This window comes from Solea senegalensis, linkage group LG9 (genome assembly GCF_019176455.1).
Source record: "Solea senegalensis isolate Sse05_10M linkage group LG9, IFAPA_SoseM_1, whole genome shotgun sequence".
Classification (NCBI taxonomy): domain Eukaryota; kingdom Metazoa; phylum Chordata; class Actinopteri; order Pleuronectiformes; family Soleidae; genus Solea; species Solea senegalensis.
In genome coordinates, this window is record NC_058029.1 from 10,077,845 (window position 1) to 10,095,818 (window position 17,974).

Sequence of the window (17,974 nt, forward strand, 5' to 3'; positions counted from 1 at the left end):
TTTGCTCAAAGAGATAAATAAGCAATGCTTTCACTGTATCTCAGTCCTAATGGTAACCAATTACAGACACATTGTTTAGAGTCGGCACTGTGACACACAAGAACATTCTTTATTACCAGCAAAAGTAATCTGATGCTAATTCTGTTTGCTTTATAGTGGAAAAACTGCCTGTGGAAACAGAGGCAAACAGCTATAGCCTATGTCTGGCACATCTAAATACCCAGAGATTTGAGCAACAGCATGAAAATACCTCAATACTGGGATATTTCAATAAACTGCATCAACCATGACACATTCTCAGTGATGCTTTGTTAACATATGGTCTATGGTGGACATATTGATTATGATTTTATTTTTTATTGTACCATGATTTCTTTTACAGTATCTGTAATAGCTGACCCCAAGACCAATTTCATGCTCTGCTGAGGCTTTAATTTTCTATTCTGCAGTGTTTTCTGGCAGATGCTGGCTAAAAGCTACACCTGGCCATATATTAGGCCCCTTGTTTTCTTACACAATTCCATGAGCAATAATAAAACTATGTACTGCTGCTAAGACACTGAATATAGCCATGACCTCAAAACAGAGAACTTTGGCTGGGATAAAAATGTGGACCTTATCCTATGACTGGAAGTTTGACCTCTGGAAATCCTGCACGATACACCACCATTAACTCTGATGCTTTAAGGAGTGTAGTCGGAGGCCTGTAATGACTTTGCATAATGAGTTACATTCTCTTTTTTCATTGGGTCTGCTCTCTAAAAGATCTCTGTATTGTACAGGGGAGCGCGCTAGTCCCCCTTTATCTCTGGGAAAAAAAAACCCTTGTGGCTACAGTTTGATCAATTAAACTCTTGAAAGGGCTCCCCCACCCCCTCCCCTTTTCATTCCTCTGCCTGAGAGGAATATAAAGTTATCAGTCTTCCCAAGCGATATGAGGACAGAAATAAGTAGTTTGTCTATAAAAATGTCCAGGTACTTTATCAGCATCCGAGTAGCCCCTGAGGCCCTGGCGCAGTTCAATGTGGCTCTCCTTTACCACCCTCATTCTCTCGCTCTCCCCCTGACTGCTTTGTCTCTGCCCGAGGTGCGCTCCTCTCTGACTGGGATGTATGCTGCCGGCCCCGCACCTTAGTGGGATTGACTGGGGCTTGAGCCCTAAGTGAGTAAGTGAGGTTATCAATTTCAATCAGTAGCTTGGGAGACAGGAGCTGAATCGTGCCTTTAGACTTTAAACAGTGGTCAGTCGCACCGGTTGTGTTGTTTTCTTCAGGGCAAACTTTTGACAAGAAGTCAAATAAACAACCAATCAGATTTATATATTCTCATCTCTTTGTTAGCCAGTGGGTGTATTTTGGGATTAGAAAATGCACAACGATTGGAAATAATAAATGTTGCAGTGATCAGATGTAGGGCTGTAAGTGATCATTTTTGATAATTATGGATTGATTTCTTAGTTGTTTTCACAATGACTTATAAAATGTGAATTTTCACACAATGCTGATTAAGCTCCACACGACTCTCTCTGTGTTTCTCAGTATCACGACATTTAGCGGAGTTTGACTGCAGACGCACAGAAGTGGCGACCTGGTGATTCAGTAGTTTGATGGGATAAATGCATCTTGTATCTGCCGGTGTATACACACAAACGCTCCCTCAGTCAGGTCCGATAGTTATGATGGACAGAGCTGGTGTTCTGATGAAGAAGACGGCATACAAATACTGTTCTGTCGCTCCTGTTCACGAACACCAAATGCAGAATAATAACAACGAAAATCAACAAATGTTTTTAATGACGAGCATTATTAAAATAGTTGCATTGTTTTGTTTGTAAACTGGATATAGTCAATAAACATCCTGTTCAAGGTCTTATATAACCGCTGCGTTAGATTAAATATAAAGTAATGTATAGCGAAAGAACTGACTGAAGCATCACCAATAAATGTCTGTTGCATAACCCAAGGAAAGGAGTGGGAGTTGAAGCAATTAAACTGTTTAGAAGACAGTGGAAAGAGTGAGATGACAACTTCTTGTTCCATCACTGTTCACAGGAAAGTGCAGGCATATAGACAGACTCATAAAGTTCCTGTTTTGCGTAAAGAGGGAAGTTAGTTCACACAATGAGAGCACTGCTGTTTTTATGCTCTCTGAAGCATTTGCATCAAGGCCAGGAGATTAAACGTGTGGGTTGGGAACCGGAGAGACTGCGCCGTCTCGCTCGGGGCCCCTGATGCCAGAGTTCTGGCTTTCATCGCACTGGGTGAAAGATTTCTCCTGGACATTTCACTCTCTGTGGCTACAGGTGGGTGGTTCACATGCTGTAGGTGGCAGCCACTGTGGATTTCATGCAGAAATACAGAGGAGGTGGCAAATGGAGAATGTTGTTTCACAATTGCCAACGTTCACTTAGATGTTGAGTCCCACACTCTATAAACAATTATTTTTTTTTTTTATTATTGTTAGATAGAGTTATACTATTTGAAATTGTAGGCGTTGTTTCTGACTTTTTTTGTGTGATTAAAAACGATTCATTGACATTAGGTTCTGATTTCTCAAATGTGACTGTGCGTAGTGTAGACCTGGGAATTAAAGAGAAAAGTTATCAGCAGGCTTAAGATAATCATTAGTTGCTTTGTCACTGACATATGGCGTGCAGTCTTACGGTGGGCTGTTGTCAGTATGTCATGTTTGTTTACCCCGTAACAACAGGCATCGTTTTGAAATCGCGGCTCATTTCGACATGTTTTAACAGGAAAAGCACAGGTGTCATTGATAACGTCAACATTAGCCCTCGTTAATGTGATTACTTACACCTGAGCTTTTCCTAATGTGACCCGCCATGAAAAAGACCCACATAGTCTCAGACTGACAACTCCCTGAGACAAAAAAACATTCTATATCATGATTTTTTTCTCTTTTTAATTGTTCCTCAGAATCCCTATTTTGAGGCTCGATGTTCGTCGCAACTGTGCTGGTGCTCGGCTGCCTGCTGCAGAGGAACATTGTGACCACAGAGGGGCATCGTGGGACCAAGAGCAACGTCTTCTACGCCGTGCATATGGACGGGGGCATCAGAGCCGCCAGAGCTGTGGCCAAACAGCACAAACTGGAGTTCATACAACGGGTCAGTGCATGTTTAAAAAAAACCCCTGTTATTATCTCCATCTATGGGCCTGCAAATGACATCCTGTAAATGCAGATAACGTTTGTTTTTTTCTCTTCGCTAGACCTGTAAAAGTGCTGACTTCTATTTCCTCTTTTCGAGATGTCTGACTTTTATCAAATTACAGCAGCTTTTCTTTCAAAGGCAGAGTAGTGGGAGACACATTCACAGAGTTTAGAACAGACACTTGTTATGAACAATAAGAAACCTTTCATTTATGCCTGTGAGAGACTCCTTCATGAGGACTACAGTCCATCTTAATGTCTCTGGCAATGAAAGACACTTCACCTGTTTGGCTGAGTTTTAATCTTGTCATGCTGAAATGTTTTCATGTGTCATAAGACTAGATTTATGATTTATTCACGTTAGTACTATAGAGGTTAGTTGAGTCAAAAATATGTCCACTTTCACTCGCTCTCTCAAAAAGTTCTCAACCACTTTTAAAAAAAAAAGGCTTGGAGCAGATCTTGGTTTGGTGGAATACAGTAGTTCTGCATTTTTTTAAAAGAGCGAGTTCAAAGGAGGGGGTTGAGGGTATAAAAGATTTTGAAATGAATGTCTTCTGATTCGCGTTTGTGAAAGATTTTCTGTCAAGATCAAGATTTATAAGGTGAGGGCCCTCATGAAGTGACATTAATTCCTGCCGTGCTCTGTTACCTTTTATTTATTCTATCAATCAACACAGATTATTTGGATAAAAAAGAAATACTGTATTACTGTGATTAAATACGCATCACAAGCCCCGTGTCGTGGGACACATCAGATGCTAAAGCACCATGAAGAGACGGTGTGTGTGTCTGACCTTACATAAAGATATAAACATAGACATTTTTAGCTTATATACTTAAAAGCAGAGCCTTGCATTTATGAAATCTGAGAAAATATTATTACATCAGACCTACAGTCTCATAAGAGTCCCCATAAAAGGGTTTGGTAGCACTTTAGTCATTTAAAGTGTAGTCCTCTTTGTTCTTTGTTGGCAGATGTTTATCCCTCCATTGATTTTGCTCATGGCAGATGATCAAAACACTCTGTATGTGAAGTTACTGATGAGTGATACTGGAGAGGTGCGCCCGTGCCTGTGTTTTGACATTATTGATAGGAGGGATGTCCGTTGGCCTGGTGTGAGGCTGTGGGCAGCACTGGCTCTGGGGAACAGGGACACAAGCATATTTCAACCTTGGCCCTGCTGCCTCTGCTGCCTCTGCTGCCTCTGCTGCTGCTTGGGTCATGAATAAAACATCTTTTTGACCTTTATCAGAAGTGTATTGGACAATCCACCCCAGTCTCTGTCTGTCTTTCTCTCTGCCTGTCTCGCTCTCTCTTGTTGTCCCTCATGGATGCACATAAACACCTCTCCCTTTTCTTGCATTGTTCTTTTGTATTTGTTTGTGTGTGTGTGTGTGTGTGTGTGTGTGTGTGTGTATTGCAGTTCAGTTATAATACGGCAATAAAATGGTAATGTTATGGTAATACTATCTTATTTCTAATGCAATTTCCTGGTAGTAGATTGGTGATGAGAAATACTGTAGGCTACTATCATTGTAATAACATCCAATGAAAATACTTGGCAAACACCATTAGCAATTACTATGTCACAAAGTTGAAGTCGATCCTCCCTTCAGTTACATTCTGTGACATAGAGGGCCCTTGAAACGGATAACTAAACTGTGGTAGTTTCTCTGTACCTCGTTGTTTAGTTTCGTTGTTTATACTCAAGTCTAGCATTTGTGAAATGGTGAATCAATGTTATCATGTTAAAAAACAGTGATGGGAAGCATCGCGTGGAATTGTGTCAGTCCGTTGTCAAGCATAAACGTGCTTGTGTGTCAATAATGTTGTACAATCCCGCGACGCTACACCATGAGAGCCTCAGCAAACCCCATTTTGCTCAGCGTCGCCGCCGCCCCCTCCACCCCCCAACCCAGATCCACTCTGCTGACTGGCATCTTTTACCTGTCTGTCGCCAGGGGCTGATGCTAAATGTCACTGACACTCGATCGCCTTTGTTCACTTAAACCTATTTTAATTTTGTCACCTGTGATTTGTGTCTGGCGTGTGGCAAATATCATATATCAAGAAGAAGCTGGTGCTTCAGTGATTTTTCTTTTTTTCATTTTCCTTGAAAACATTGAAGTGGAATGAAAAGTCTGACAAGCCCAACGCCAGCTCAGAGGATTGTGATGTCTGCTGGCATTCCGTGGTAATGCTGCATGAGTGGAATGGGAATCAAATGTCTCTATGCTGGCACTCAACATAATGTTGGTCTCTTTGATTTAGTGTACAGCATCCAGGAAAATGTCATTGCGTCTCTCCATTGTGTAGACTTGACATATCCATTTTGCAACTGTAAAATAGAAAAGAAAAACAAAGCAAAATACCCAAGCTGATGTCTTAATGCCACACAGACTGATTTACTGTGACTGGAGTTGGTTTTTCAAGGCTTTTCATTGGTGGGTGGCACACTGAAGCCTTTTCTGTCTGTCTGCATCATCTTTAAATGTAGATCTGTTTGTGTTTACGTCATTTGTCTTAACCTTTTGGTCAGATTGCCCACATAACGGTCCTTTTGAAATATAGAGAGTGAATAAGCTCATTTAGAATGAGACGCAGAAACAAAATGGCCTTGCATGGGTCAGTGCTGATGAGGACTCAAATATTAGTTTTATACAATGGTGACTTTCATCCCCAGCCAAGGCTGTGGTGGTGCTGGTGTAATGCAGTCAGTGTGAGCAGGAGAAAAATAAATGCTCTGACGAGGCAGGTGATGGCAGCCGTTACAGGTGCAGGGTTTCATAGAGAATAATGAAAGAAAAACAACCTTATCATGATCTGACATGGATGATTCTGTGTTTCACGCAAAACAACGGCACAGTGATGTGACATTACACGCCGTCTTAAAAAAAGTCTCAGCGTTATGTATAAACACAGCCGGCTCGGTTTTAAGTTGCACCACACGATATGGCATTGTTTACAGTTATTATTCTGTGCTTGCTTAACAGTTTTCAAATCCGATTAGAGCCAGATTAAGCCTCTGTGTTGTATTGTTTTTATTTTAGCTGAGATCACTGCTTCAAGAATTATAACTGTGTGTGTGTGTGTGTGTGTGTGTGTGTGTTGTGTGTGTGTGTGTGCATGCAGGGTTTTTGTCTTGATCTCTGACACCAGGAAGTCCCTGGTCTCCATCCAATGGTGAAAGGCCTCCCAGATCCCCCTTCTCTCCAGTCAGGTGGAATACTGGCGGCAGATTACCATATCATTACCATATCATTAGCATAACATCAGCGTGGCACAGCTTGGCTCGCTGTCTGCGGACGTGCTATCAGCTCATCAAGAGATTCAATCCCCAATCCACTACGTGCCGCCAACCTCCCCTCCCCTCTTCTCCCTCTGTACACTCGAGGTGTGTTTTCCATCCAAGGAAAGCAGATGTAATTGAGGTAGAGCACTGGATTTACCGGCTAAATGAAATCACACAAATGCTTCACGATCAGCCGGGGCCGCTGTCGTACACATTCAGAGAGCCCTTTCTCTGAAACCTCATAGTGCAGCACTCCATTCAGAATTTCTAATATCCTCTCAGAAATGGCCTCAGTGAAATGCTAAGCTATGTCAAGCCTTACTCTGGCTGGATTACTTTAGGCTGTTATGACCAGGTGTGTGTGTGTGTGTGTGTGTGTGTGTGTGTGTGTGTGTGTGTGTGTGTGTGCGCACATGTGCACAAAAGGAAAGAGGCCGACCTGGCACCATCTCCTCTTTTGCCCTTCCCCTTCCCTTTTCTGTACCTTAGGGCACCCAGGGGCACCAACAGGGACACCAATCCTCTAATGGTTGGAAGCGAGGGCCCATTCCATTAGTCAGTGGGCCCAGAGTTCACCGCTGCTTCTCAGCACAGGGAGGGTGGAGGGATTGAAATGGAGGCAGGTGCTGGCTGGGGGGCAACGCAGAGGGCAACTCAGCAACTGCATGGCAGAAAATGCACATTTCCACTCGTCTGCCTATTTCTGATTCTTCATGCACACACACCTTGTGCATATGACACACACACACTCTTCCTATCACCTGCTTTTGTCACCAATTTCATTCATTTCAGTAAGCTTTTCTCCATTTCCCTTATCTCTTTCTTTCGCTCTCTCAGCCCAGCACACTCATTCACTCACGCCTATCTCCATCTCTTTCATTTTCGCTCTCTCTTTGCTTACACCCCCACCCCCACCCCGACCCGCCCCGCCCGGCACTCCATCCCCGCTCGTACCTCACTCTCATTTGTAAATGCAGAGAAGACTTGACTTGGGGAATATGTGGGAAAAAGATGTGGTTTCCCTCCCAGGTGAGGAGCGCTGATGGGAGGTGAGGGTAGAGGAGAAGTAGAAGAAGAAGTGGAGGAGAAAGGACAGGGGTGAGGAGGAGGAGGGCACAAATTATGATACCACTCCCTCTCTTCCCCTCTCTCTCTTTCTCTCTGGACTGAGATGATGTATGGCTGCAAAGGCCACATGTTGGCCGTGTGATGGATTAAAGCACTTTGTAGGAAAATTACTGAGAGCGTCTCAGCACGCCTGAGTCTAACCCTTAATAAAACTCTCTTCAATATTGAAATGGAGAGAGAGGGGGAACGAGAGAGAGAGATAAAGAAGATAAAGAAAGATGGTGGCAAGCAGGCAGGGGTGGTAAAATTATAACCGTACACTAGGGATGAGCGGGTGCAAATATTCAGTATTGGTACTGGGTCAGATTGCTGGATTGGATATGGGGAAAAAGAAAAACCTGAAATCGTGTACAAATCAAAAAACCTCACATGTCACAAAAATGTAAATAAAATAAAAAAGTGGGCTGTTTATAGCTGGGTGGTAATGTATCATTATTGGTTTAAAGCTGATATTAGTATCAGTAGATACTCAGGGTTGGGATATTGACGATGAGCTTTTCTGTTGGTTGGCTGCTGATGCAGCTCATTCTTTTACATAAGAAGTAAAAAGTAAGAAGCTGAGAAGGATCTAGTCTAAACCTCTCTTATAAGACATTCTAAAAAGTACATGTCAGCCTTAATTTTCAAATCACTGCAGATTATTTGTCTTCGTTCAGGTGGAGATTTGTTTCTGCAGCTTACACACTGTAATTGTGAGTCTTCTGTGATTTGTACTTTGGAGGGTGGATGTATTTTTGGGTGCTGATTCTCAAATGAGTGCGACTCATTATCGACAGAACTAACTGCAGCGGGCCTATTGTTACTTTGGACTTGATTGCAATAATCAAGCTATGTTTTCTTACCTCTATCCTTATGTATATTTTTTTTCATTCTTTTTTTTGTCTTGTTTATTTGTATATATGCATGTATTCAGGTGCATTATCCTCAATCTCTTCTAAGGAATTGTATGATTATGTTTGATCACAGCCTTCTGTCTTGTAACAGCATCTTTTGGCTTGTTTGTGAGATAATCATGTGTCTGTGTGTATCGTTTCTTGATTTGTTTGTATAGCATCAATCTTAAAATAAGGGTTTATCTTTAAACTCCTATGATTATTCTAGAAACGTGTTATGTCACCTTCTCCATTGGGCCTCTGCCTAAAGTCATGGTGAATACATTGTTTTTATCATGGGGTTAGGGTAAGGGTCCAGGTGATCTTTACTGGAATTTTTATTATATACTGTATATTATGGACTGTAGACGTAAAATACCCACCACCCCACCCGTTCATCTCCTGAATTCTGTGCCAATACTGCAACCCACAAGGCTTAAATGCTCAACCCATTTAGCCCATACCATACCTCCTCCATCACCCAGCCTTTCCTTCCATTTCCCCTCATTGCTTCTCCTCAGTCAGGCCTGTGGAGGCCACAGCCCCTGCAGGGCTGTTAGTGTACACACCAGCTGCTGTTTTCACCATAGGGTGGGCTGCCTCACGTGGCTCTATCACACGGCTTCAGTGACTCTTGATGTCTTGATGTTTGCTTTTGTTTATCTTTCATGCGTTTTCTCCTCTGCCCTCCTGCCATTTCTCGTTTTCTCTGTTTGTCTGTTGGAGGCTGTTAGCAGCAGTGAGATCCACAGCCCTGATGGAAGAAGTCCAGCTCCGATGAACTTGCCCTCACAGGCTGTAGTGAGCATCAGGCGCTGTGGTGATGTTTGTGTTTATACACTGCATACATTTGTCCATTAATGAATTTATACTCGCTGCACAGAAAGCTACGATCACTAAAGCCATTTACAGACATTTTGTGGGTAATATTTGGAGACTTGGGTCTGGACGTTCTCCCGGGGCTGGCTGCTCACATATGATTAATGCAGTGGGGCAGACATTTGTTCACAACAGGGGGAGATTCTCTGGAGGATGGTACCAGGCTTAAGTATGCGGCAAACAGGACACTTGCCCATTCACTTGTTGTTGATCCTCCAGCGTTTCTCCTGTTGCATTCTCACATGAGCTCGCTCAGACATTAAGTGGAGAATATTGAAAATTTGCATTGACTCATACATCCCCTCTACAACCTCCAGAGAATCACTCTGGAGGTTGCATGTCTGAAAGCAGCTTTAGCTGCAGTGGCTGGTTGTCATTTTACCTGGTCAGTGGTGTTGTATAGTGCTGTGTTTCCATGTACAAAGAAGCTGTAGCTTCCTGTCCCAAAATTGGTTCAAAGTCTGCTCCAAATGTAACTAAAGTAGTCCAAACATGATGGATACATTGAGGTTTAGCTGTTATTCGTGTACCTTTTTGACCACTTGAGAGGGAGCATGGTGCTGGACGTGTAGTGTAGTGCACAGTACACAAGCCTTTTCACTGAAATGAGCTGCCTGCTGCTTGAAACTAGTGTGATGATCTGCAGTGAGCCTAAGTTAAAGACTTACCAGTGATAAAACCACGAGCTGGAAAATGAGAGAGTTGTATGATAGATTATAAATGATAGTTGGGTGATAATTTTATGTGCCTCTAGCAACTTCTTTCACATCGTCACAGTCACCCACTGATTACACTCGGAATATTGATGATGCAGAAGTAAATTAGTCAATTTAACAGTAGCTTTTTGCCCTTTTCTTTTGCTGTTACACTGTTTCCTTAGAGACCCTTAGCTTTCTCATGCTTTTTTTACTACATCCACTGTGTGTGTGCAACTGTGATTTTTTTATTGAGCCTTTAAGGTGGATTGAGTAATAACACGTCAATTAACAGCTTGTTTTAGGAAGTTGTTGGGTCAATTCCGGTTAGAGCTACAGATCATGTATTGTTCGAATTATTTCACTGAGCAGGTCATAAAAAAACAAAAAAACAGTAATCAGTTTGTCAGCTCGTGATTGACACCATTATTAATGTAAGTGTTTAGCTTAATGATGTTATTGTAAGTAATTAGTTGTCTATTCAAAGAAAATGATGGGCAAGTAACCTAACCCCAAATCACAAAATACAGAAAATGAAGGTTGTTTCCACTGGTACTAAAAGGTACACATCTGTGTGTATACTACTCTTTTATTTTTATTTTTTTTGTAAAAGTGCAAATTCTAACAGCATTGTGGGGAATGTGTTTTCTTCTTTCTGTACTAGGACGGTTGTTTTGAGCTGTGGTCAGTGATTCATGGGAGAGATTCAATTCAGCTTCAATTAGCTGGACTGAATAGGCCTCTCAAATAATCCAATTTCCAACTGTATTAATCAAATTCAGAGTCAGATTATTTATTTAAATTGCAACTGTTGATATTAGCCATTGCTCAGGTTTTTTCTTTTTTTTCTTTCTTTCTCTTTTTCAAATGTTTGCTTTTGCGTCAGTACTGTCGTCATTTTCCTCTTCACAAGCACTCTGGGCTCCGCTTCCCCCGCCTGAGTCTAAAGGTGTTGTTCTTCAGTCTAAGAGGCCGTTAGGTCAGGGTGCTGTGCCTCTCTGCACAATGTATTTTATCAGTAGCCCAGAGTCACTCTTTTGTATCATGCTTTAGAAATTATTGGTGTGAATATGAAGTAGTTTGTGCTTCTCACAACTTTGACTGGAACATTTAATATACATTTAATTCAATAGCAGAAATAATAAGCTGTGTTGATGTTATGTCAGAAACAGGAGGAGGTCACTCGTGGTCAGTGAGCAGAACCCTTTCAAACTGTTTAAAATAGATACTTCAAATCAATAGGCACTTATCAAAGCCATGCTTCGTAATTTGGATCTGAATGATGGTTTATTGTATTTTGAAGTTGTTTTTAAAGTTGTCAAAAAGGAGCATGGAAAACCTGGTGAGCCACACTGAGCTCTATTTAACAGCCTTGTGTTAATCAGGTGTCCTTTCTCTGTTTTCTTAATAATTGATGTCAGCCTAAACTGAATTGTACATGTGGGGAAATAATACAAGTATTGTAGCTAAATGTCTAATTTATACTAGACAGGAGAGCTGCTTTTATGACTGAAGTTTACTGAAAAGTCATGTGTGCTGTGCCACACCACAACAGATCTTATCTCAGGGGCAAATTTACAAAGTTAAGATTTTTAAGCTTTAAAGCACTGTGAGAAAACACCTGAAAGCAACCTTTAGCAGAAGTAGGGTGGACAGTTATGTAACCTCTGTATTTAAGCACTGACAATAATAATATATACTTAATAATAGTATCAATAACATCAGCACCTATTTAAATACTAGTAAAGTATTGTATAGTTAATTATTTGACATTAATTTTTGGCTTATAGCAGCATAAATTTGGTTCTGAGCTTATATGTAGAGAATGGAGTGGAGGTTGGATTTACTTTCTGTACTTTCTCATGAACTTTTGCAGCGTTTGTGTTGTTGTGTTGTGTTGTTCATGAACCCAATTAATCATTTAATGTAAAACATGAGTGTAAACCAGGATGCTGATTCGTAGCTAAAATCTCCACATGTACTACAATTAAGTCTTTTTTAAAGAATAAAAAAAATCAAAAAACTTTGCTTTTTTGGTTATAAAGCTGAACTGCTGCACTCAATCAAAGAAAAATAAAACACTTGAGACTATTTAAGGTATTTTCAATAAGTAACCAATATTTAAAGACATTACCATTAGTCATGACACCTTAGCTTTCTGTAGGTATCTTCTGCTTATAATATTTATGGATCCTCTTAAGTGGAGATCAACCAGTCAGGACATCCTAATTTATGTCTAGCTTACTTAGGTCATTGTGCAATGACTCAAGCATGTGAGCCTTATAAACTCTATCTGTGTGTGTGTGTGTGTGTGTGTGTGTTTGAACACTCTCATGATTAGTGTTCTCAGTGACTGGCTGGCTGATGGGGTTGATTTGTCCGACAGTGCTGTGTGTCAGGCAGCCTCAGCGACCGCACTGGAGAACATGAGTGAAGGAGCGAATAATTGATAGTGACAAGGCGCTCCCAGCCTTAATTGCTGCTGGTGAATTAGATTACCTTTTCAAAGTGCCTTCATTAGCAGAGGGAGAGCCATACCAATGGTCGCGTGATTGGCCTCATATTGTTTTGCTGTGAACTTGCTCTGGCAGGGCATTAGATGGGTGCTTATGTTTGGGATGGTGTGTGTGTTTGTTGTAGCTGACTTTGAAAATTGCTCACTAATTTGTGCTGCTATAGATTGACTGTGTGGACATGCGTCTTATGTTACACACACATATCCAGTGTCAATGTGACACACTTGGCGTCGAGTGTTTATCTGATTTTATGGACTATTGACTGCCTTTACAATTTTAACTGGTGTGGCGTGTCTAATGCCCAGTGAGGAAAAAAAGTTAAAATCTTTATCTGGAAACCTCCAATATCCTGGTTGTTGAAACCGTTGTCTGCCAAAGAAATGGCCCAAATTTTCCTCCCTATGAAAACCAACAATGAGATTTGTGTGAGAATGAAATGAAAACCCAACCAATGAGACAGGCAGGGAAAAAACACTTTATTAGCTCAACAGCTGAAAACTCTACATCCTTTTGAGACAATTTCAGTAGAATTGTGCCGTACATGCCCATCTAAAACTGAGACCTGCAGCCTGATTTGTTCCTGCAGATCCAAACCCATCCTGAGACCCTGAACTCAGCTATGCAAATAAAAAGTTACATAGCAGCAGATGAAGTAAATGGTCAGTAGGAACCTTTTTTTACTGTCGTGGATCAGAAGGCGAGAAGGTAAAGGCTTTGTTGTTACAGGATCAGCACCATGGAGAGCGCCTCGGTGCACAGCCTCAGCAGTTTGTTTCTTGAAAGACGTTGAGAGACGATGCTTTTTTAATTGTTTTTCAATGTTGTGGTCACCACAATAATGAATAAATAAATACATTACATACAGAACTGGGCAAAGTGACATTTTCAATAAGCATCTTGTCTCATTCTAGTTTCTGTCAACTCTCTCAAAGTGTGTTCCTATAATAGCAATGTTGTTTTCGTAGTGTCCATCATGCTGCGATTGCTTCACATTAAGTGTTAGTACTTTTTTGAGCACATCAGTTATAGAGGAATGAAGTCACATTTGACCACAGGCACATAAAGGACCTAATTTTATCTTTAAAAACCGGTATCCAATTGTGCCGCTGTAATGGCAGATAACACAAGTTGAGGTATGTGGACTAGCAGTTAAAACTGTTCTGTGTAACCTTTAAATACAGACAAATAAATGAGAAGTTTCAGAAGTCAATTCTGCTGCTCAAAAAAAAAAGGTTTTCAGCAGTGTCATGGCATTAATGTATCTTGCCCCCACCTGCTTCTGCGTGGCCAGTGTACACACACACAAACACTATTGACAGAGCCTTTTTTCAAATGAGGGACACCACAAACAAAAACCGTGACATTATTTATGTTCACAAAGTCAAAAACACAGTTAAAATAATAAAATCAACAAAAACACAGCAACAATTCCACATAACTGAGGTACAACAGTCGACACAGTTATGTGTTCTTTCTCAAAGTCCGAATCCTTACCCCTGCTTCATCCCCTGCAGCACCAGTTTCAGCTCCAGCCAGCCTTCCGCATCACATTTCCATATCTGTTTCCAGTCACTGCTCCATCACCAATCCTCCCAGCAGCCCCCATGCCCAAAAACCCACTGGCACCCCTGTCTCATACTTCATCCTTGCCCCTGCCAGCCTGAAGCCCCCCTGCTGAGTTAAATGGAGTGTGCCGGTGTCAGAGGAGTCGCGTGTGCTCAGTTCAGCTCGGCTCGGCTCGGCTCAGCTGGGCTGCTCGCCTTATAAACTTACTGTGTGATTATTGTCAGAGCGAGACTCCTCCACCCAGGAGGTCCACACTGATGGGCACTATGTCACCGGGTACAGCCAGCCATGGATGGTGAGATGAAAGTGCAAAGGAGGAATGAACAGTGAGGATGGAAACAGAGGGAGAGGAAAGCACATGGAGAGGGAAGAGGAATGCTGTTGGCATTGGCTGACTGGGACCAAGGGATAGGGGAGAGGAAAAAGGGAAGGGGGGGAGTTGATCATCAAAGGAAAGAAAAGCTAAGTCGAGCAAGGAAACCCTGATGAATACCTATCACAGCAGACGAAGACAAGGGAAGACACAGAGAGAATGATATAAAGAGGGAGAAGCAGAGGAATGATGTGCCAGGGAGAAGAAAGAGAAGCAGCAGGGAAATCAGCAAAAGAGAGAAAAAGAGGGAGAGAGGGAGTCGTGGGTAAAAAAAAGAAAGGCAAAGAGAGAAATTAAAGAGAAAATTTTCTAGCGAGTGATGTGTGCCGTGATTGTTTTCTCTTGCTTGCTACCACTCTGTCTCTCTCTCTGTTTTGCTCTAAACGGTCGGGATGTGGCCTGTATCTCCCGGCAAGAAGGAACTCAATTTGGGACAATTTACTCTGCAGTCTCAGCCCTGATGCACCTCAGGGACAGAGAATAGAGAGAATGAAAGTGAAGGAAGATAGAATCAGCAAGCGCCACACACACGCTCACACGCGCACGATGTGTGCCATGCACACAATTGCTACAGAGTAGATTTCACTTAGTTAGTTCTAACTCTCCCAGGCGGTCAATACCATTGAGTTTATAAGGCTTGGAAATGAAAAGCCCAGGATAAAGTTAGATAAACTGTGTGCAATTTGATTTCAGCCCACCTCTTGCAGAAAACCCACACAAGACAGATGGCCAGAGGGGATACGCTGAAATCATGTTGTGCAAAGGGGTCATGTGGGTGATTAAGGATGAATACATTATACACTACCTGTTTTTGTCTCTCTGTAATCATAAAAACACATGATTTGCCAATTTGTTTTTTTCATTGCTTTCAATCCTTCAAGCCTTCAAATATGTCACTGTGTGTGTGTGTGTGTGTGTGTGTGTGGTTGTAAAACCTGACCACAACGTCTGTCTCCCAATGTTGACAGGTTGGCAGTCTGGAGGGTGTGTACAACCTGAGAGACAGCAGGGGGCGCTCTGACAGAGCCACCTTTGAGAATGAACTTGCAAAGGCAGCAGGGGTGAGTATCTATATCTCTGTCAATAAACAAGCACTAAGGTTAAAAAAAAAACGATCTGGGGAGTGTGGATCAAGATGCATGCCCCCAAAAACCAGCAAGTGTTTTTTTTTTTTCCCCCTTTTTGTTTGGCATATAACTTCAGTGTCTGTGTAACACAGCGGGAAATGGATTTGTAACTAAAGCAAATCAGAGTGTTCAGCTACTTAGACGTGAGTGTGTGATACATTTAACATGGCCATGTCAAGGTGAATTCACACTCTGGCATCAGTTCTGATTTTACGCAGCATGTATATGCAAATGGGAGTTAATTCGCCTGGCGTTGCTGTTTTAATCAGGGTGTAGTGTTGATTAGTGAAAAGGGGTACCAAAAAAAAAAAGAGAAAGATGAGCAGAGCCGTGTGGTGAGTAATGGCTGAAAAGTTGTTTACCTTGCCTGAGTAGCTCATGTGCCTGTTCCACCCGATATCACTTTGTGCCCCCCCGTACGCCCCCCCCCGCCCAACCTCCTCCTTCGCCTCCTTCGACAAGGCTTTTTGCACACAATGCAGCCTCCTCACTGGGCTTGTGTTGCCAGGGAAACCGTCACCCGCGGAGACATCCCATGACAGCAGAGGGTGAGGGAGGATGGAGGAAGGACGGGAGGGACGTTTGGAGATGCGGCGATGGCCCTGTCCTCTCTCCAGGGTTCACTAGACCTCTGGCCTTTTCCCAGAACACTGCCCCTTCAGTGACACACAAAGCAACACTGCGGTTATTCTCCCTTTCTCTCTCTCACACACACACACACACACACACACACAGGTTTGTGCATTTATCTGGACAGCCCAAACAGAGCAGTTAATGCCTAACCCTAACATTAACCTAACTGCAATTTATATCTTAGCTCTAAATTATGCCAGGTTCTCAGAAATGAGGTTCTGCCTTGTTAGGACCAGGTTTTGGTCTCCGTGAGGGCTATTGGCCCTGACGAGGTCAGTATTTATGCCAGAAAAGAGCCCAAAGAGGTAACAAACAGGAGCCATCGACATACATAAGGAGGAGCAGCAAAAATAAAAAGAGAGAAGATTCCAAACTTTTGGATTCTGATCTGAATCAGTATGTGCGTGATTAATTGAAGTCATTTATGCACAGTCTCCGGTGACTGCATGTATGGTTCATGATTTCATTAAACTGTAACTTTAATTACTTTTCTACCATGGTAACTTTGGGTGAAAATGATTGTGCGCCCCCAAAAATGCTCCACATTTTCTAATGAGTCTTAAATGTAATGGATTGCACAAATAATGTTTCGGGATAATGAACAATTGCACACTTGGACGTTGCGTCTCTTTGCGCGACACTTTTGCATTTTAAATAAGTCTCCACTGAGCTCTGCTTGGAAGACAAAAACACCATTTACTTAGGCCCAATAGAAAATCGTCTTAAATTGGGCGATCACTTCCATGTCCTTAAACCAGTCAGACAAATAGGATCCACTTTAATTGCATTTTTTTCAGACCGAAACAGTCAATATTGTAATAGCTTTATGGAAGAAGTATTTATTGTGGGTTGTTTGTTGCCAAGCATAATTACAGTGTGTTACCTACAGTTGCTGGCCAGCTGCCAAAGCCGGAGCTATATCCTCCATCCGCCCACCTCTGACCAGACCTCTGTCTATACAAACCTGTGTGCCGCTCCTCACTCTGCATTACACTCTGTACTTTGCGTATGCGTGGCAGGTGGGTCACATTATAGAGCTCATTAATTGCTGCACCAAGCAAGGTTGAGGCAGAGTTGATGTTAAATGTAATGTATATTTACTGTCATGTGAGATAAAAAAACTGTGTTACTAGTTACAGTAACATGGTGAAGTACTGCGCACAGAGGCGCTCTGCAAAGAGGCTTCTCTAATCAAAGCTGCGTCATTGTGTGGGAAAACAAGAGTGAAACTTTACTGAGAGTTTTGCGAAGTGTGGGTGAAGCTACGCCAGTTTTATGCCTTTGACTATCAGTGACCTTGTGTTGCTTGATGCTGACCTCTGGTCTTTGTCATGTTCAATTCAGTCAGATTTTTTAAATCTACTTAGTTCCCAATACTTCCGCAATAACACTGTACGTCTCCCAGAAGCTTAACTACTGTTTAAATTATGGCAACATAGATTAAGTACCGATAATTACTGTGCAGCTGAGCATCTGGCTGCATCACACAGTCATCATCTGTAGGAGTTTGCCTAGTTGTAATTTATTAGGTTTTAATTCGGGGGGGGGGGCGTAAGAGTTTCAACATGTTGATTTCATTTGGCAACTGAGTGAACATGATCTGCTGGTGACTGTGAAGAATGAGTAAGTGGACCTTGAGTGTGACTCATATGATGATTTCCCATTCTGTGTGTGTCTCATACTGTATGACGTCAGTGGAATGTGGCCATTAAACACCTCAT

General features: G+C 42.1%; 1 protein-coding gene across 1 annotated transcript in view; it reads left to right on the plus strand.

Moving 5' to 3' along the window:
• The first annotated feature begins 399 nt into the window (after positions 1–399).
• The window catches only part of LOC122774682 (neuroendocrine convertase 1-like), a 30,336-nt gene continuing 12,761 nt past the window's right edge, over positions 400–17,974 (plus strand). Inside the window, exons 1-3 of the mRNA XM_044034156.1 lie at positions 400–1,166; positions 2,934–3,124; positions 15,462–15,554. Of these exons, the coding sequence (XP_043890091.1) occupies positions 2,954–3,124; positions 15,462–15,554 (264 nt within the window). The 5' untranslated portion in view covers positions 400–1,166; positions 2,934–2,953. The remainder of the gene's footprint in view (positions 1,167–2,933; positions 3,125–15,461; positions 15,555–17,974) is intronic.